The 19680-nt window shown below is 49.8% G+C and overlaps 10 protein-coding genes across 10 annotated transcripts; 3 read left to right on the top strand and 7 right to left on the bottom strand.

Annotated features, from left to right (window-relative positions):
* Positions 1-239: 239 nt before the first annotated feature.
* On the top strand, positions 240-1217 carry FTJAE_7998 (kelch repeat and BTB domain protein; the record flags this gene model as incomplete). Its single annotated transcript, XM_037354767.1, has 3 exons — positions 240-334; positions 388-514; positions 576-1217. 3 exons carry the CDS (start codon positions 240-242, stop codon positions 1215-1217), a joined length of 864 nt encoding a protein of 287 aa, XP_037204938.1.
* Positions 1218-1246: 29 nt separating this feature from the next.
* FTJAE_7999 (kelch 4) lies at positions 1247-2196 on the bottom strand (the record flags this gene model as incomplete). Its single annotated transcript, XM_037354768.1, has 3 exons — positions 1247-1903; positions 1954-2080; positions 2135-2196. 3 exons carry the CDS (start codon positions 2194-2196, stop codon positions 1247-1249), a joined length of 846 nt encoding a protein of 281 aa, XP_037204939.1.
* A 580-nt stretch (positions 2197-2776) lies between these two features.
* Positions 2777-3887, bottom strand: FTJAE_8000 (amino acid transport gap1; the record flags this gene model as incomplete). Its single annotated transcript, XM_037354772.1, has 3 exons — positions 2777-3622; positions 3674-3800; positions 3850-3887. The coding sequence occupies 3 exons, from the start codon at positions 3885-3887 to the stop codon at positions 2777-2779; spliced, it is 1011 nt and encodes a 336-aa protein (XP_037204940.1).
* A 524-nt stretch (positions 3888-4411) lies between these two features.
* On the bottom strand, positions 4412-5810 carry FTJAE_8001 (uncharacterized protein; the record flags this gene model as incomplete). Its single annotated transcript, XM_037354773.1, has 3 exons — positions 4412-4984; positions 5050-5095; positions 5278-5810. The coding sequence occupies 3 exons, from the start codon at positions 5808-5810 to the stop codon at positions 4412-4414; spliced, it is 1152 nt and encodes a 383-aa protein (XP_037204941.1).
* A 763-nt stretch (positions 5811-6573) lies between these two features.
* On the top strand, positions 6574-9342 carry FTJAE_8002 (ATP-binding protein cassette subfamily B; the record flags this gene model as incomplete). Its single annotated transcript, XM_037354774.1, has 6 exons — positions 6574-6891; positions 6941-7386; positions 7432-8347; positions 8394-8900; positions 8952-9094; positions 9141-9342. 6 exons carry the CDS (start codon positions 6574-6576, stop codon positions 9340-9342), a joined length of 2532 nt encoding a protein of 843 aa, XP_037204942.1.
* Positions 9343-10097: 755 nt separating this feature from the next.
* Positions 10098-11234, bottom strand: FTJAE_8003 (SUR1-like protein; the record flags this gene model as incomplete). The annotated part of the gene is made up of 2 exons (XM_037354775.1): positions 10098-10790; positions 10845-11234. The coding sequence occupies 2 exons, from the start codon at positions 11232-11234 to the stop codon at positions 10098-10100; spliced, it is 1083 nt and encodes a 360-aa protein (XP_037204943.1).
* A 958-nt stretch (positions 11235-12192) lies between these two features.
* Positions 12193-13543, top strand: FTJAE_8004 (uncharacterized protein; the record flags this gene model as incomplete). The annotated part of the gene is made up of 3 exons (XM_037354776.1): positions 12193-12273; positions 12358-12920; positions 12976-13543. The coding sequence occupies 3 exons, from the start codon at positions 12193-12195 to the stop codon at positions 13541-13543; spliced, it is 1212 nt and encodes a 403-aa protein (XP_037204944.1).
* A 1531-nt stretch (positions 13544-15074) lies between these two features.
* FTJAE_8005 (bet v1) lies at positions 15075-15530 on the bottom strand (the record flags this gene model as incomplete). Its single annotated transcript, XM_037354777.1, has 1 exon — positions 15075-15530. The coding sequence occupies one exon, from the start codon at positions 15528-15530 to the stop codon at positions 15075-15077; it is 456 nt and encodes a 151-aa protein (XP_037204945.1).
* A 697-nt stretch (positions 15531-16227) lies between these two features.
* FTJAE_8006 (uncharacterized protein) lies at positions 16228-18061 on the bottom strand (the record flags this gene model as incomplete). The annotated part of the gene is made up of 7 exons (XM_037354778.1): positions 16228-16428; positions 16504-16698; positions 16760-17042; positions 17096-17399; positions 17507-17655; positions 17714-17801; positions 17854-18061. The coding sequence occupies 7 exons, from the start codon at positions 18059-18061 to the stop codon at positions 16228-16230; spliced, it is 1428 nt and encodes a 475-aa protein (XP_037204946.1).
* A 358-nt stretch (positions 18062-18419) lies between these two features.
* Positions 18420-19468, bottom strand: FTJAE_8007 (TRI15 transcription factor; the record flags this gene model as incomplete). The annotated part of the gene is made up of 2 exons (XM_037354779.1): positions 18420-19278; positions 19332-19468. The coding sequence occupies 2 exons, from the start codon at positions 19466-19468 to the stop codon at positions 18420-18422; spliced, it is 996 nt and encodes a 331-aa protein (XP_037204947.1).
* Positions 19469-19680: the final 212 nt, after the last annotated feature.

The raw sequence follows: 19680 nt of genomic DNA on the forward strand, positions 1-19680 counted from the left end.
AGGCATGTAGATTAGTTCTTCAATGGAGACTTTCATCACCAATTAGCTTAGCCCATCTTGATGTGAACGAAACCTTCGACCGGATAGACTTCAGTCTCAGGCGTGCAACACCACAAATCGTAGTTTCTTGACCAAACTCTATCATTTATGATTCAAAAAACAAAAGTATAATGCAAATATATATGTCAAGGCCTGCTGCACGGGTGAATTTGCTGTGCATGCACCTCCACTCATCCACCATGGGGGACCCTATGGACTACAGATTGGGTAGCGGCCCACCACCACTTTTCAACGCAAGCGAGAGGAGCAATGAGTGTCTAAACAGTCTTCCGGGGTAATATTTGGCAATTATTATAAAGTCTTTTCTTTTGCTGATTTACGGAACAGCGTACTTGAGACCGGAGAGCTTTCCGACCTTACCATCATTTGCGGCAACAATCGGTATCGTGTGCATAAGCTCATCCTTAGCACCGGGTCTCGATTCTTCAAAGTCGCCTGCACTGGCACATACAAGGTAATATTAATCAAATCACTATTTCCAGGTTGCGAATCGGGAAGCTTACAGCATATCGCAGGAATCTGATGGAGAAATCTACCTCCCAGACGACGATCCCGCTGCCGTGCGAAAAATGATTGGTTATCTCTACAATATCGACTACAACCCCACGAGAACCCAGATGCCGGATTACGAAGACGATGTGGAGGCAGAGCTATCCGATACAGAATACGACGGGGAGGCACGGTACCGGATGAAGCTCTTTGGAGCAGAATTTATCGAACGAAAAAGAATAAAACAGCTCAAAGAGCATGAGTGGGGAGGCTGGAAGGCCGAAGAGTCTCCCATTTCTTCGCAGCTCTGCCTGCAGGCGAAAGTGTATGCGCTGGGCGAGAAGTACGGGATGCAAGGTCTTAAGAACGTAGCCAGGGGCGCGTTTGAGAGCGAAATACAGAGTGGCAAAGTTGGAGTCGACGAATTCGCGGAGGCGGTGGCAGAGGTGTATACTTCGACGGTCAGCGAAGATAGGGGGTTGAGGGATGTGGTTGTTAGGATGATTGAGCAGGATATCTTGTTGTTGGATCATGTGGTTGTGCGGGAAGTCATGAGGACTACTGACTTTGCGTTGGATGTCTTGTTGTACATGTCACAGGGAATGAGGAGTCAGGCAAGGTTTAAAGATTCGCCACAGACTGCAAGTCTGAGAGTTTGGGGGTCTTGACTACACTAGGACTTTTTACAACATGAGAACTAAGTTCTGTCTGCTACTTTAGGCCCCAGCAGCAACGATCCTCTATTTTTGCTCTGTTCCTCCTGCACATAGCTCATTACCAAGTCATAGGCCAAGCCCTCTTCCTTCAAGAACTCCTTCATATCCGACCGCTTAAAAAGGCTCGGCTTCGATTTCAGCATTCTGACAACAGCGTCGCGAAGAGGGCGATCGCCTTCGGCAGTGCAGTTGTATGCTTCCTTCACCATATGTATCAAATACCCAAAGTGGTCAACACTGCTGCTTTCGAACTCCTTTTCACCCTCGGTTTCAAAGTTATGGACAGCTAGAGCTTTGAGGCCGGTGATACCGTACTTTTCACCTAGTGCGTAGACTTTGTAGTGAACATAGATGTTGACGTAGGGGACGAAAGAGTCGCGGGATACTGGTCCTTGTGGAGGAGGGATGGTGGTATGGGCAGTCTGTAGTGGATGCAGAAGAGACTGGCTGACAGAATGACGAATTATTTTCAACGGCACTGTTCCGGGTGGGAAAGGAATCATAGAGGGCCGTTGGTATATCGGAACCAGTCTCATCTCGTCGGGGATAGTGTACGTTTGGTGATAGAAATACTCGATCATCATGCTCACAGCAAAGGGGTCATCATCGGGCAGTTCGATCTCGCCTGTCTGAGCTTCCTGTACCAAGTCAGTAAAATCTTCCCAGAGGAGATTTAGTGCAAAGTTACCTTGAATCCACTGCAGCACGCTGCTTTGAAGAAGTCAGATCGAGGACAGATAATTGCCTTGTGGACTTTGTGACGCTCCTGACTACTGATGATGACGAAGTCGGAATAGTCACCGGTTTTGAGGAGGCTAGGCTACACATCAGCATCGAAGTTTTGGCCAGATGTGATAGGGGATACTCACTTTCCAAGGGCTGTTTTCTGATCGCCGGCGTGGTCAAAGACCACAACACTCTGGGCAGGCATGATAGGTCAAGAACCTTGTTCTTCCTTCTAGTAGAGCACGTTCTCCAGATCTTGCCGCGGGGTGCTGTCACGGAGGTCTTAATGACAGATGGAGAGACTCGCAATAGTGTCTACTGGCGATGGTGGAAGATGAAGAGTGAGAGGGAGGATGCGTCCTTTTTATAGAAGGAATGTTTGTTCATGTCCAGGCAGTGGCGGTTACAACAGGGGGTTGTTGTCACTGCCTGGCCAAATCTTGACACTTTGTTGCTGTTTGACTTGGTTGCCATGTTTGCACAAGACATCATACGCAACATCCTGTTTTCAACAAAGGTGCGAGTGAGTTTGGACTACGAATGATGAGCTGTGTAGATTGCACAATCTTGACATATTTTATGACGATACACATTGAAAGATTGCACTACGGTTTGGTAGTCCGGTAGGAGTCTCTGTTCAAGTAGAAATTGTAATATTTCTTGGTTCAAGAAGCCCTTTTGCCAGATGCCAGGGACAAGAACTATGGCTTGATCTCTATCATACCTAAGTTATGACATTACTTAGGTAAATTTAGTCCATCTTAGGATAACTTTAGACCAGTCCCTCAATCCGACGCAAATTGCATGACCATATCAAAGCTCAAACCCAGGCCAGGATCCTTGAGAACTGCCTTCACAGAGTCCTTCTTCAGGAGATGCTTGTTGTTTCTCAAGATCGCGACCACCGCATCCCGGAGAGGACGGTCCGTTTCAATAGTCGAGGTATATGCTTCTCTAATCGCTTCCAAGAAGTCGTCGGTGTGAAGACGAAATGGGGCCTCTGTCTCGAACTTGCGAAGAGCTAGTGCCTTGAGGGGTTGTATGCCGTACTTTTCGCCGAGGGTATAGACTTTGGCGTGGAGATGCAGGTTTGGGGTATAGATGGGTCGTGGAGGAGCAGACGGCTGCGGAGGGGGAGGCGGGGTCGGTGCTGGGGAAGATGATCCGAAAAGAAATGAGTTAGGGGTTGGCGATGATTGATCGGGCGAAGCTTGGACGGCATTGTAGCCAGAGGGGGAGTTGACACCTCCGAAGGAACCACGTCCTCGTCGGCTCCGGCCACGTCCTCTCCCTGGTTCCTGGGAAGCGGCAGATGGCGGAGGAGGAGGAGTAGAGGCGGTACCAGAACCAACAGGCACAGGTTGAGAGATGGGAGTAATTGGAACCTCTGGCGGAGCTGTGAGCCTCTTGACCCTCTTGTTGCCGACGAAGGTTGCCCCATAGAGCTCCATCTTCCTCTTTTGCTCGTCATTGTACTCGGTTTCAGAGAGATGTGCATCGATAGTGCCGTTGTGGTCGCGGTGAATGATCGCTTTAGGCGGAACATACGTGTCATGATACAAGTACTGAATCATCATGCGCACGGCAGTCGGATCGTCGTCGGGCAAGTCGATTTCGCCAGTCTGTGCTTCCTGCGAAAGTCAGCCTCGGTCTCGGCGCGAGCCCATCGTGAAGGCACAAACCTTGAACTTCCCATCGCAAGCGGCCTTGAAGAAGTTCGATCGCGGGCAGATGATCGCCTTGTGAACGCGGTACTGATCTTTGCCACACGTGATCGTGAGATCAGAGTAATCTCCTGTTTGGAGAAGGCTGGAGAGCGGTCAGTCGCTTGACCATAGTCAAAGAAAGTAATACTTACTTGGCGAGCGCTTCGCTCTGCGCGTTTTGGGTGGCCATGATAGCGGCGTCGCGTTGCGAAGAAGAGTGAGGAGATATTGTTGGAAGATGAGAGGTGAGAGTTGTGATTAAGGCGCGGAGACAACCTAAGGCTGCAGCTTAGGATCTCGACCCTAAATGATCATAAGGCTTAAGTAAATTTAGCATAACTTAGTGCAGATTTGGGGGGCTTTAGATTACCTTAGGGAGTTCAGTACCTACCTTAGCTAACGTCAGAAGTCTTGGTCCCTGCAACTAGGGCGGCTGCTGGCAGCTGGTCGGGTTACACAATCGCAACAAGCCCCATAGCCTAGCTAAACGAATGAGTGATGGCATCTCCTGTTTTTCAATCCAAATTACAGCAAGTGTCAGACACTGTTTCTCGTAATTTGATGCCCTTTGCTTCGGTGTGTTGTGTCTGTTTGTCCGAGCGGCCGCACTCATCGATCTCTTGGGGATATTGCTATTGCCCCTGAGTTTGGTCACTGTATTGAACAAGGGACATGTACCAGGAGTTGCCAGCTGGTAATTCCCTCCTCTGTTTCTCAACTGCCTCCCCCAGCCGCGTCGAAATCGGAGGCAAATACCATCCCAAAAGCGACATGTTCATACATCCTACCGCGGTAAGAATCCTTGACCAGGAACTCAACTGGGATAGGCTTTCTCCATCCTGATTTTCTCCATCCTACACCTGTAACCTTTCCAATCACCTTCCCAGGCAGTATCCTCACATGTTCCCCGTCTTGCGTGTGACTATGTTCACCAGGGTCAAGCTCCTGAATATCAAGGCCAAGCTGAGTCGCTGTTTTGACTGAGATGTAATTGAAGGATCCGAGGTAATCAATCATGGCGCTTTTCACTGGCATAGCTTTCCCGTTGTTGATTAAATGCCCTTCAATGGCTCGGACAACTCCCTCGCGTGGACCAACCGTACGTGCCGAGGTGTCTATTCTCGGCGACTTGGGCACATCAGGGCTTTGCGGAGTCGCAGGCGTGTCTGGGGTCTGTGGCGATGATGATGGAACGGCTGAGTGAGGTCGAAAAGACTCAGGGCTACTGGATGTATGCCGTATTGCCTCCGATGGGACTCCGCGAGGCACTGTGACACTATGGGACGGCTGTGGAGTCTGAGTGGGTACTGGACTCAGAAATGTTTCTTCTGGGACAAGTGACCTTCGATTACCAGGTGCTCTGTCAGATCGGGGTGTCGAACCAGTTCGCCGTACACTCTGTGACAAGTAGAAAAGTGATTTCGTCGCAGTGTCAAAGTCTGACTCTCCGTTTGTACTGGACCACGGCTCCTTCATTACACTCTGATACTGTTTCTCGACTAGTTTTAACTGGCCCTTCAGTGATTTTCTTATGGGCGTTAGACACTTTGTCGGTCCAAAAAGACGAGTCTTATACTTACATCTCCTGCTTCAGGCACTCCGCCACCTCGCCGGAGGATTTATTGAGTAAATATCGATTTATCTCCAGTCCGATGATTGGGCAAACGAGGTTAAGACTAGATGCGACGAGCTGCATTTCGGGAAATAATGATTCAACTTCCATTTTATCCAGCAAAAGCCAGCTGATCTTTCTTAAGATTTTGGATCGATTATTCGTATCGTTAAGGTCCCGTGTTGTATGCCTCATTTGCTTTCTGATGGATTCTGTACTAGAAACGATGAGGTCCAGGGACTTGTTGTCGATAATGTACTGTAGGACTTCTGACGGAGCTCGCTGCATCTTCTCAAGCTTTGATGCATGGCCTTTAAGCGCTTTCAGAGAAACGTCTATACTGTTAGCCGATGCCTGTATTCCGCTCGCCATTCTTTCAATTTCTTTGGCGACATGGCCGTCGTCGGAGGTGATTCCTCTGAGAGATTTGACGAAATTGGCTGTTGGTCTTATTAACCCCACGATGGTGACAACACTGGCAAAAGCACCGAGGGCTTCCATGCTGGGCATTCAAATATTCCAAACGGCTAAAGTTGGGTCTGCCCAACGTTGGAGAGCAGGAGATGGTTGAGGTTATTTATTTTGCAGTCCATCTAATACCACTATGCCTTGCTGTGGCCTATACGATTGGGCTTGTCAATTCAGACCTCATCACAGCCTGCTTTGAATGACATTGTCGGCGCACTTCGCTAAGTGTGTGTGTGCTCGGATTTCTCTTTTTGGTAGACAGTAGGCCTACGGCTCAGTCAACGAGTGACACGTCAAGCTGCACAATTGTCACAATCTGCAACCAACAGCATAGCCTGGTTTCCGTTCACCCCGCCTCAATCAGTTGCCTTGCTTGCAGCATCCAAACGACTCAAGATTTGAGGCGCCCATCACAACTGCAAGTAAGGCAACACTTTACCGGAAACCTCAAGTCATAATTGGCTGATTCAGGAGTCCAGAAACGGTATGCATAGCGGGAGGCGTTCACTGAGTTTCAACGGATATCATAAGGGAGACTTGACATTCTGTCGGCAATCATGCCCCAGCTACGACAACACCGAGCACAAGCAAGAGCAAACACCAAATCAAAATAAATCTTCGCCCAAACGACATGTCTCACACCAAGAAAGATGCAGTGAAACAAAGTAACAATCTCGCCATCGCTGATAAATCCGCTGACTAATCCCTTCCTCGGAACATCAAAACCCCGATCCCTTGACATCATCCTCAACTCACATCCCGAGTCTCACACCCAATCCCCAAATCACCCCCAGCCATGGCAAAGGCAGAGCTCGGATTGAAGATCGGCTTCTACGCCTATCCCATCGTCCTCTTCGTCACGCTTCTCGGCGTCCAATCCGCTCAGTTCTACATAACCCGCCATGGCACCACGACGACGCGTAAAGTCGCGTTGGACAATGATGTAAAACAGCACATTGACAGGATTCGAAGGTTTTACGCGCGGTGTATTTGGGTTCTGCAGGTTGTCCTCTCGGGATTGTTGATTGCGAGTGTGGTGTATGCTACGAGGGAGGTTTTTGCGGATCAGGATGGTGTGAAGGGGAGTGTTGAATTTGCGTTTAGTGCATATCTCGTACGTTTCCCTTCCCTCTGTCATATGATGGATAACCAACCAACTTTAGGCATCTTTCGTTGGAGTGCTGCTTTACTACGTCGCTGGTCTTCTTCCAGATCCTGAGGGACCGTGGAATCCGAACTCTGCTCACCTTTCAGCATGGTGCGTGGGTGCCCTTGCAGAGATTGTCATTGCAGCTGCTCTCTCAGCCATTGAGCCGAAACTTCGAGCATCACCTGGTTTCGTCGACACGCTCAACATTCTCGGCGCTGCGAGGGTTCTTGTGCTAGCTTTGATGATTGGGGCACTGGGTTTGAGAGAGTATAAGACTAAGGCGCTGGAACCAAAGTCTTTGCCGGAGGAGAGACGGGGACTTCTTGAGAATGGGAATGGGGCAGCAGAGGGATATGGAAGTATTCAGCCTACAGCTGCTGAGCCGAGAAGGACGCAGGTTTCTGGGACAGGATGGCTGGATTACTTTGCTGGATTCCGGGTCTTGTTCCCCTACCTCTGGTAAGTCCCTTCCCTCAAACTCTGCTCACTAACTAACACTCACAGGCCAAAGGGTTCTCCCGTCTACCAAGCCATCGTACTAATCTGCATCATCCTCCTCATCTGCCAACGCACCGTCAACGTCCTAGGACCTCTCCAGCTCGGCACCCTCGTCGACAGCCTCGGCGAAGGCAAACTTCCCTACAAAGAAATCATCCTCTACGTCGTGTACCGCGCTCTCCAAGGCAACCAAGGCGTCCTCGGCGCCGCGCGATCCCTCCTCTGGCTGCCCGTATCACAATCTCTTTTCCGCCGTCTCTCCTCTGCTGCATTCGAACATGTCCTCGGCTTATCGCTAGAATTCCATCTCAACAAAAAGGTCGGCGAAGTCACCAGCGCCCTGAGCCGCGGCGCTTCAATCAACACCTTCCTTGAAAGTTTCTGCTTCCAGGTGTTTCCCATGGTGTTTGACATTTTTGTCGCTGGTGTGATTTTCTTTGTGAAATACGATGCTTTCTACACAATTATTGTGTTCTTCATCATGTGGTCTTACATCTTCTTGACAATCTACGTCGCCAAGTACCGAGGAAAACAACGAAGAGACATGACCATCAAGACTCGTGAGATGGAAGCCGTCAAGACGGATGCTATAGTAGCGTATGAGACGGTTCAGCACAATTGTGCTGTTGCGCGCGAGACCGCGCGGTTCAGAGAACATGTTACTGTTTTCCAGCGCGCAGAGAGATTGGTGCAGTGGTCGTTGAACGGGTTGAATCTTACGCAGAGTTCAATTTTCACTTTGGGAACGGCGTTGCTTGTTTCAGTCTCGGCGCACAAGATTTCCATTGGGGAGCAGACTGTCGGTGAGTTTGTGAGTCTGATCAATTACTTTGTTCAGCTCCAGGGTCCTTTGAACTTCTTTGGCACATACTATACCATGCTTCAGAATAACCTGATTGAAGCTGAGCGTCTACTTGATATCGTGAGTACCTCTCCTCTATGAAAATGGGGTTTACTAATGGAAACAGTTCAAAGAAACACCCGGCGTTGTTGAGAAGCCCGATGCCATCCCATTGCCCTCACCCAAAGGCCAAGTCTCCTTCAACGATGTCAAGTTCGCGTATCACGTCAAGAAAGGCGATCCCGTTCTCGACGGCATCAACTTCACCGTCGCCCCAGGCACAAAGACCGCCATCGTCGGAGAATCGGGTAGTGGAAAGTCCACCTCTCTCAAGCTCCTCTTCCGCTTCTACGACGTCACAGATGGTTCTATCACCATTGACGGTCATGATCTGCGAGATCTCAAGCTCGAGAGCCTGCGTAGCAACATCGGTGTCGTTCCCCAAGACACGGTTCTGTTCAACGCGACTATCATGTACAATCTTTTGTATGCGAGACCAGATGCGACTGAGGAAGATGTGTACAAGGCGTGTGAGGCGGCGAATATTCATGAGCGCATTCTCAACTTTCCAGATGGGTATGAGACCAAGGTTGGAGAACGAGGATTGAAGTTGTCGGGCGGTGAACGCCAAAGAGTGAGTTACCTTTGGGAGATAACATTGTGGACGTAATACTGACATTTGTAGATCGCCATCGCACGCGCCATTCTCAAAGACGCTCGCATCCTTCTCCTCGACGAAGCAACCGCCTCTCTCGACTCACACACAGAGCGTCAAATCCAAGATGCTCTCGAGCACGTCACCGAAGGACGCACAACCATCACCATTGCGTGAGTATCCCAAACCCCTCTCCAAACAGTAACTAACAATCCGCAGTCACCGCCTCTCCACCATCACAACATCAGACCAGATCATCGTTCTTCACAAGGGCAAGATCGTCGAGCGCGGAACACATAATGAGCTCTTGGCGCAGGGAGGACGATACCATGCTATGTGGGAGAAACAAACGACTATTGAGAAGAAGGAGAAGGAGAAGAAGGAATTGGAGGGGGAGGCGTCGGAGACGGGGTCTCAGTAGATGAGGAAGTGTAGGATATGTATTGTAAAAGGTTGGAAAGGCATTGCAGCGATTGGCTGTTGGAATTGTTGGTTAGAAAGCATGGCGGGTAAGAAAAGTCATTTTGCTGGGCCTCGTACTGTACTGTGAGTGTCAGTCCATCTCGAAATGAGTGAGGTTAGCATCGCGTCGCATCTCAACACCAAGAATTGGTCATCTTGGCGTTCGTCACGACACAAGCAACGGAGGCCGACCCAGCTAGCCACATCAATTCAGCGAGTTCAGACAACCATCACTTCTCAGCACCGCACCAATCGAGAACACTGCATACACAGCTCCCTCAAAACACCAATTACATGCAAGAAATCTGTCACAACCTCCAATACAGCCTAGCTTCAACCAATGCAAACTACTTTGCGGGGTCACTCTCCTCCGAGGACGATGCGACGTCATCTCACAAGTTCCTCCGCGGCACGGAACAGTCTAGACCAAGATTAACTTGGACGCGCGTATGTCGGCTGATGAACTCATGCAGTGTTGCATTGACTTTGGAGACCGTCAGATTTAAATCTGAGGGACTTGTCGACGCACTGACGTGTTGAGATAAGCCACGAGGCTGGCGTGTCTCTCCATGGGGCGGTCAGAATGGGCTTCACTGTCGAGATTGAGCATTGTCCAAGAGACTGCGCGATATTGAAGAGCATCACAGCCTGTGAAGAAAACATCGCTGCCATTAAAAGTATTAAAAGTCGTATATAATTAAGCGTAACCCCGTTCTACGTGAGTTTAATAGCATCCTTGGCCTCATCGCTAGAAGCCTTCTCAAAGAACCGCACCCAGCACTTCATCATGAGCATGTTGATCAGATACAACCCTCCAACAACCCCAACGAAACCGAGCAGGTACCAAACCCACTCGTGCTCGCCCAGCCACATTATCGCCTTCGTATCGCCGTGATGCCACGACGCGCCCTCGTAATCAGTCAAATAAGGTTCGAGCTCCGTCGCATTGATCACCTGCACCGTCGTCTCGGGCAGCGACGGCTGCTCGAGCAGATAATTCTTCAGCGCCATGGTCAGGAACAGAGGGCCCGCTGATACCATCACCGCGACGTGCGGGAGGATGTGCGCCCAGGGACGGGTTATGTCGTTGTAGAGCTGGATCCGCGAGAGGGCTTTTGTGAAGGCTGGGTGGTGCGCGGATGTTATCATCATGTCGTTGGAGACGCCGGTGGGTGTTGTGCTCTTGAAGACGGCGTGGTGCTTGGTGCCGTCGGCCTCGATCTGGTGCAGCGGGATGGTCGCGTTGCAGAGCGTGTCCATGTCGAGATAGATGCCGCCGTAGTGGTGAAGAACAAAGTATCGAATGGCGTCGGCGCGCTGAATGTTGAAGGGGAATGTATCCCAAGTGTCGAGGAACCAAGGGTACTCTTCCGAAATAAAATCACGAGCCTTTGCGTCCGTCCAGTGCTGCGACAATTAGCATCCACCCTTCATTCAAACCAGCAGGACCAAAAAACAAACCTTGTACTCAAAATCAGAGTAAGTCTCCCTACAACTCTTTACCAAATCCTTCCAAGCCTCAGGGATGGTCTCATTCGCGCTGGTCTGGTGAAAGATCCTCGGTATCGTCCTCTGCGCGGGCACATCCTCGCCAAACGACGTATCATTCAGGGGCAGCGTTAATCTCGCACCGAACAGCTCCTCATTCCTCCGCAACAGCGTGATGAGCGGGTAAAAAGCATGCACGAGCACAGCGATGATCAAGAAGTCGATGAGGAGGAGGATCACGGTCGAGCGGCGCAGTCTTGGCAGGCGGAGGTACTTCTTCGGCACTGAGGGCTTCGCCCATTCGAGACGTTCTTCATCGTAGGAGGTTTTTCGTTCGGGGCCGAGGATCGGTGAGGATGACATGTTGGGGAGAGGATTATTATTAAAATAGGATTGGAAGAAGAAGGAAAAGGGAGTGAAAGGACCGGCGAAGCGGCTTGGCGTTGGGTGCGCTTTTGAAGGAGTGGAAAGGGATTGAATTGAATTGTTTTTTTTTGGGGCTGAGATTAAATCTGACGCTCGCGAAAAGATGGTGGATTGCGCCGCAGGGACGGTGGCAGTACAGCACAGTTGCAGTGGCACCCAAAGGGGGGGGGTGACCCTTTCATTATCAGTGGAGTCTGGCCCCCTAATCCCCCTCGGATTTTTCGTTCTCGCTTTTGGTTCTAGGGGGTCCGCGGACGACGGGATTGGCTGACAATCACCCCACTCCGCTGTCCCTCTGACAATTTCAGCGGGTGCACTTTTCTCTGAAGCTCTAGTGGCCTAATGCTCTAACTTTCTGTCATCTGCCCCCCTGGCAATCTAAAATTTAGCCTCTGCGGAAATGGATCATCTACGTCACCAAAGCTGAATGGTCCAAGTGACCAATTGCCAATTGGCACTGGCGCTTCAGGGGCTTCACAGCCAAGACACGTAATAACACAGCGCTCCAACCCGCCAAGCTTATCCAACCCCCCCCTAACCTACAGTAACTCATTAACTGCCTAACGCTCTTTAATTCCGTAGCCCACCTCAGTGCGTGTGTTCTAGCGGTCGGTAGCTGTGATCCCAAATCATGATCCCAAATCAAATCCTTGCTTCCCTTGTTTTGACCTGTCCTCCCCCTGTTCATTATTCTCCGCGTCTTCCGAAGTTTCGTTCTTTATTTATCTTTTTAACGTAAACCTTTTTTTCTCCCCTTCGACTCACCCGCCCCAACCTATTCGTCCTGACAACCTTTAAGCTTCTTTTACTCTATTTATTTACCCCCTTCGTCTTTCTTTTATTTTTATCTTCGCTGGTTCAGGTCAGGTCGGCACATGCCGCTGTAGGGGACATCATGGCTCAAGAGCAAACTCCACAGAATGAACAAGATTTGGGTGAGCCGCAGTTTGCCTACCACGCCGTCGTGGAGCCAATCGTACGTACTTTTTCTCTTTGTGTAAAACTCTCACGCCGGAGGACAGAAGTCTAACCTTGTGGTCTCTTTTGGCGGCACGTGCAGTTCATCGTCGGTGTCATGGTCGCTTCATGTTACTTCAACCGCCTCCGAAACTTCTCCATCATCCCTTCGTCAAAGAGCGCCGACGCTGGTCTCCTCGGCCAATCGAAGCTGGAGCCATGGGACGAGGACGACGTGCACGACGAGACGGAGCGTCTCAACCTCGCCGACGCAGCGTCGCCGACTGATACGCACCCGCCCAAGAAACGAACCTGCTGCGGTACTGTTGTCCACACGCCCAACTCGAGCCGGTACGCAAAGTACTATCACTCGCGCTTCATACAAAAGTTCCCGTTCCTCGTCGAGATGTTCTACTGGGCTGTCAATCTGCTCTTCTACGTCGGCGTCAAGTCGGCGAGTGAGCTTATCGCCGCCACGGATGGCGTCTGGCAGACTGCGGAGAACCATGGAAAGGCGGTCTTGTGGTTTGAGCACGAGGGTCCCTTTAGCTGGATGTTTCCTCTGCGCGAGATCGATGTCCAGAGCTTCTTCAGGAATGATCACCAGACGATGCTGACTATCCTGAACCGCGCTTACTCCCTTATTCACATCCCCGTCACTGTCAGGTTCGTTGTCGCTTTTACTACCCCTCACGACGAAAACATGGCTAACAAGCTTAAGCTTCCTTGCATGGTATTACTACGCCGCACCGACGCACGCCCAGTTCGCAGAGGCTCGTCGCATGATGACGCTCACAAACCTCTTCAGCTTCGTCGTCTTCACAACGTACCCATGCATGCCGCCTCGTCTCCTCCCTGAAGAATACGGCTTCTTCGACACGGTCCGCCGCGAAGACGCCGAGTCCATCTACGCCACCAATAAGTTCTTCAACCAGCTTGCCGCCTTCCCCTCCCTTCACTTTGGATACTCGTTCTGCATCGGCACTGTCCTCCTGTACCACTCTGGCCTCTTCCGCCGCCGCCTCGCCCCCCGTGAGAAGCGCATGAGCAAGGCGTGGCAGGTCTTCTTCGTGGTGCTGAGCATCGTGTACCCGGCGTTTGTGTTGACTATCATTGTTGCTACGGCGAATCACTACTGGCTTGACGCCCTTGCTGCTACGGGAGTTGTTCTGGTTGCTTGGCTGTCAAACCGCATGTTGCTTGGTCTTTTGCCCTTGGAGGATCTGTTCCTCTGGTGCGTCAAGCTGGAGAAGCCGTTCCCTACAACCGGCAACCGTGGAGGAAAATAAATGACACCCAGCATGTTTTACTCAATCACCATCACCACATAACGATATCGCATAGCAACCGCATCGCAATGAACCATTTAATTAATGTTAATCTAGAATAATGTCAATCAATAACGTACAGCACACGCATGCCCCCCACTTCACGATATCCCACAAGACGATATGATATGCTCACGTGCTCACCTCCAAACAAGGCTTGCACCCATGCTCGCCTTGCGGAGAATGTGAAATTGTGGTGGAGTTTTGACCATCCCCTTTTAATGCGCTTGACGGAATTGAATGTGGGACCTGCTGAAGGATCGGACCCGACGAGATTACCGTGCCGAATCCCACCAACGGAAGACGGAGGTTCAATGAAACGCCGTTGGAGTGATTAAAATCTGACCGACTCGTGTGGCACCATTGGATAAATTCTGTGCTGACGAGAGAACGGGCTGAACGAACGCGCGGACGAATTAATACGCGTAGATAAGATACGAGTGAGATGAATACGCCAAATACGCGTAGGTTTCACAGAAAACTGTTGATCGGCATCGGTGAATACAAAAAGTGTCGAGAATCGGGGTCTCGGACGTTGGAATTTAGAGTTCAATTAACTTTCAAGCTTCAAATTTTCATTCAAGGGGCACTTGATTCATTCCTCTCTATTTTCTTTGGTCCAATCACGCTATGCAAGAGACTCACTTGTCGAAAGGACCCTGCATCGCTTGAATGGACGACATTGCATCCGAAGAAGCCGGTTGCACTGCGAAGCGTAAGATTCTTATCTCGTGTTTGAGATCCCATGTACAAAAGGTCTTGTGGGAGTGTCATTGTTGCGCAACGTCGCTGAATAAAAAATGAGCCATTTACTTAGATACTCCGTACTCCGTATATGCAGGTGAATTCCGCTCATTCCGTAACTAGAGCGGACTCTCTGTTTCGAATTGTTCTAGAACTGAAGATGATCTGATTCATGGTGTTGAAAATCTCAGGTACCCGATCAGTCCTACCCTGAAGCTCTCCGCCAAGAATGGGTCTGTTCCCCAGACCCTGAAAATCCAGTGCAAATCTTTTGTGTGCGATGTTCAGGGTCCAGTCCTGATGAGATGCTGTGAAACGTGAATCGGAACACATGTTATCTATGCAATGAATTCTGGCTGTGTCATGCGAATTTCCATGCTTGGTTGTTTCGGTCTTGAGTACAGCGCCGGTGGTGCACCGCTGCACCGAGTACCCTGTAACTGATGCGACACAGTCTGATCAATCAATGAACGGCCCAACATAATCCGACATCTACAAGACTGACATCAACCATGAAGATTTTGACAAAGACTTGGGATGTTATCATCATAAACTTGCTTGGGCCTAAGCTTAGGGTCAAGTTGAGGTCTCGGTTTGTGATTCCATATAATGCACAGCTTGACAATTGATGTGATTGCGACGACGGGCTAATAGTTACATCGACATGTGATAACCCTGCTCCGCCCATCCATAGACATTCTTATGACACCTTTCGTTCTTTTTAATCCTTGCTTCCCATTCCCATCATTTACTTCTTGGCAACAGCCTTAGCGAGGTCAGCCAGAGCCTCACGGCGCTTGAACTTGGCATCCTCAATAACACCAGCATCAGCATCGCTCGAGAAGTTTCCGCTCCAGGTGACGAAAGTAGCGCCCTCGTGCTTGCCCGAGGTGACGGGGTAGGCGCGGACGGTGCTGACGACGGAGGTGTAGCTGAGGGCGGGCTGGGACGAGATGACGCTGTAGGTGATGTAGTGGTCGATGGACGAGTGCTCCTCCTGCTTGACCTCGAGGACGGTGCCGTCCTTGAAGGTCCACTTGACGATGTCGGTGTCGGGGGACGCACCCTTCACCCACTCGCTGGAGGAGAGGGCCGAGTAGAACTTGGAGAAGTCCTGGAGCTTGATCAGGTGCCAGACGTCGCTGAAGGGGGCTTCAATGACGGCGGACTCGAGGACCGAGGTGGAGGTTGGGATGCGGGACATGATTGCGGTGAGCTTGGGGTTGATTGATTGATTGAGTCTTTGATGGATTGATTGGGGTTTGATGATTTGATTGAAGTGAAGTGGTTGTTGTTGGGAAAAGGTAAATAGAGGGGTCACAGGAATATTTGGTGGTGGTTGCTTTAGTGTCGTCATAGGCAGCTCAGAGCTCTCTACATTGGGCAACAGCTACACAAGCTGTGCCGTTTTGAGGAATGAGGTGCCTAAGGCAATCAATGTCGTCACCATCAATCGCACTGTTCACTGAAACATTTGGGGATATCTTCAATTCTTCAATTCTACAGTACTTCACTCAATTGCTCGTTCCATTGCGACAAAATTTTCTTGAAACTTTTTTTTTCTTCACTGGCGGGGACCTGACGAGTGGAACCTCATTCACGATCGATAGCACCAGAGCGGGAGGTAAGAAAGCTTGGGCCTGTCATCTTAGTCGACAAAAATAAATAGGTACAGGAAACATGAAACTACAAACACCCTGTCCAAGTAATTATGTCACCCATCTTGGGGCCACATACTTTTCTTGCTCCTGGCGACAACGCTAGGTGAATAGGAGCCACTCAGTTACCCACCAGCTTGAATGAATGGCTTGCATTGACTGGTGCACAGAAAGTTTGACGTACGTAAAAACAAGCCCATAGATCAATCCTCAGACTACTTCAGAGCACATGGAAACGCGCCCTCATTCAGGCTGCTTGGCTTCTCGTTCTGCTTTTTGGCTCGCCTGTTTGTGCGATCTCGTGACTGCTCTGAACCAGTAAAACGTCCCCAGAGTGAGAGGGATCGCAATGATTATGTACATCCACCATTGGCTGGACATGACAAGGCGTCCATTCTTGCCGTTGTCAAAGTCAAAGTTGAATATCCCCATGCTGAATAGTGTCTGTATCATCGAAGGTTAGCAATATTCTTCGCTTGCATCTCACTGTTTAACCTGTTCAGAAGACGGATTACTTACGGCAACAAATGTTGATGGCAGATAAAACATGGTGAGTTTGGCAATGGTGATCATGGCCTCACTATCGAGCTTCGTGGCTATCGCGATATCGTTCATCTTGCCGCTGTCTTCGCGATTCGCCTCTGTGAGTCTTGTCATTGCTTCAGTACTGGCCTTGATGGCGCTGTCTGTTCTGAGGCTCAGAAGAGAAGAGAGCTACAGCAATTGAGTTAGCAAGATGCGCATATCAAGAACAAGAGTGTGGAATTAGCCTTACAGTTGATAAGCAGACATTGATTCTTCTGATGCGGGTGTCTTGGTAGCTCTTGAAGGAAATCGCTTGTGAGCGGAGGGTCTGCAAGTTCTTTTCAACACGGAGGAAATGCTGACTGGGAATGGATAGCAGTTCTCTACAGTCCTTGTGCTCACTGATAGTATCCTCGATGATCTGTATCGCGCAGTTCACTGATTCCAAGATCTTCTCCAGGTACGGCAACGACTTTCTGAGTTGGATCGCCGTCTCTTTCACCTTTGTCTCTTCATTCTCAGCAATCTCAAACCTGAGTGAATTACTGTAATCTTCCTGCAGAACGTTATGTTAGAGAAGGCTAACCTGATAGATAGAATGCTTGCCATTTTGCTAATCAGAGCAGTGACCGAGTGCGCATTCATGCCCTGGCCTTGAAGGATTGAACTCAAAGCGCACGTGACAAACGTAAACGGGTCGTCTCGTACACCAAGTTCTTTTGCGTTCTTACAAGCAGATGCTAACTTTTGACTAGCAGGAATTGCGCTCGAGTATAGAATGCGTGTTTGTCTTGTCGTTTTGTCGAAGCTTAGATAGAACATGCCTGCGTCTTCGTACAGATGTGTGACACCTTTGGAAGAGTCAATTGGTAGAGAGTGAAGTTCTTGACCTGGATGAGTGAAGTTATCTACGCCGGCATCTACCAGTGGGAGGGTAAACCAGATATCTGTTAGAGCACTGAATGAGCCTTTGCCATCAACCTGAGGGAGAGCTTACCGTAGTGGGAGCCGTAGAGTCTCCGACCTAGCCCTCTGAGGACGTTGTACTCAAGACCATATGAGATCCAAGGTGCGAGGCCGAGGCTTTGGGATAACTCTCGTAGCTCGCTGGCATATAGAAGAAACACGCTACGAGAAGTTGCGTTGCTGCACGATGGTCGATGATTAGTATGGAAAAAGTGTATCGTGAATTTCCTCAACAAACAGAATGTGTATATGATCATCCTCCAGTGCAGTCATAGCCTTCTGCATCTCTTCAAAGTCTTTAAGGATGAACTCTTTCATTTGAACTTCTGTTTTTTATCAATAATATTCATTGGATTTAGTATGAATACAGATACCCACCATCTCCGGCGTAAGTACAGCATCGATGCACTAAGAAGGTGCTGTCTCTCCAATTATCAAAGTCGCGCAATCTTGCGAAACTTGCGGTCTTCAGACTGTCCATATCAGGTGCATAGGCGGGCGAGTTGGGACTAGCGCTGATGTCGACTGGGAGTTGAAGATCTGCGCTAGAAGCGGCTTCTGGGCTGGATGACCGCGAGGACCACATCGTGATGAGAGCACGTAGCGTAAAAGACGAGAATAGAGTGAATTTCTACTTGATTTTCGCAAAAATGGGGGCAGGGTCTAGGTTGATATAATTGAATGCTGCTGCTGAACCCCCGTGTTTGATCGGAGAGGCTGAGAGAGAGGCTGAGACCTGGACAGACGGGGAGCCTTGGGGATTGCCTCGTGATACGCCACAAAAGTGACTTCAGGCAGCAAGGCCGTATACACCAATTTCCATGGGAATGTTAGACTAACCTAGATAATCTTTTAAGGGTTGGCATACAAACAGGCATTGGGATGCATTGTTCGGTGCCCTTTTATAAGGGCACATGTCCCAAGAGATATTTACAAGGTAACCTCTAGAATTGTCGACCCATTCGACTATCGGCAGCATCCAGCCTAAACCTCTTCAGCGCGAAGAAATTATTCGCTCGTTCCAATCTTCCCCTCCACCGCTTCTCGTCCCTTTGCGCTGCTCTATCGCCAGTAACCTTGAGCCTCGAGAGTTGTGCAGCGAGTATAGCTTCATAAGCCTGCACAACCTCTCGATTTCCATTTACCGTTCGCCGATGCGCAATCTCCATACCTGGCTCTACAGGCACTAAGGAGTCAAGAAGACTCTGGTCTGCTGTCTCCCGACGAGGAGCACGAGGTTCCTCGTGTTTGCGATGAGAGATGACTCTCCCAGAAGGCAGTCTCACCGGGTCACCTGCATCTTGCTTTCTATCCCCCAAGGCATCTTCGTATTGCGGTATCTCGTAGAATTCTTCTGTTTCTGGTGAAATATCGAAGCGACAGTGACTTTTGGCAAGCATGTGATGCTGTATACCCTCGACTGTACTCCGATGGGTGCCGCAGCAGATGCATTCTCTGTATGTGTTGATGACGAAATGAAGGTAAGAAACTAGCGTTTCAAGATCAACGGCTAAGAAATCTTGGAAGGGAATATTGAAGCCGTGTGCTGAAGACATATGTTTCATGCTGTCGTCTAAAGCTGAGGTGTCTTTGGTGCAGAAGAGGCAATGACCAGGCACGAACTCAGTCGCGACGAGTTCCTGGTCTTCTTCAAAATCATCATCTTCAGTGTCACTTTCGGACTCCGGGTCAGGGTCTTCGAACTCTTCCCTTTTCTGTCTTGAAGACGGAGACAATTTTGAAGCAGAAGTTGGTGTTGACGACACTGTAATACCATGTACTTTCTCTTGTAGCTTTTGAACACTGTGACGCGATAGTCAGCTTGAGTCTGGGTTGTTGGAGGGTGAGATACTCACTGCCCATCACTTTTGACGTGAGCCTTCCACGTTTGCAAGCCCCGTAACTCGACGTTACAAAGTCTACAGAATGAAGGAGTCTGTGCCACTTTCAGTGACTGCTGCTGATCGCTGTCAACAACATTTGTGTCTGCCATAGTCGATTATCTGGTCCTGCGAGTCGTGCTGAGTCTAAGTTCGGCTGGATTCGTGATGTTTAATATAAAGGACGGGCCAGATAGAATGGTAGAATGATAGTGAAGTGTGGTAATGGAGTTTATATATTAGACCCTATCTGGGTTGTTGGTGTGATGAGTCGAACTGACGTTGCCCATTTCGGACATTTGTGGCGATGCTCACCGGGCTTGCG

The sequence above is a fragment of the Fusarium tjaetaba genome (genome assembly GCF_013396195.1).
Source record: "Fusarium tjaetaba strain NRRL 66243 chromosome Unknown NRRL66243_c0000165, whole genome shotgun sequence".
NCBI classification, from domain to species: Eukaryota; Fungi; Ascomycota; class Sordariomycetes; order Hypocreales; family Nectriaceae; genus Fusarium; species Fusarium tjaetaba.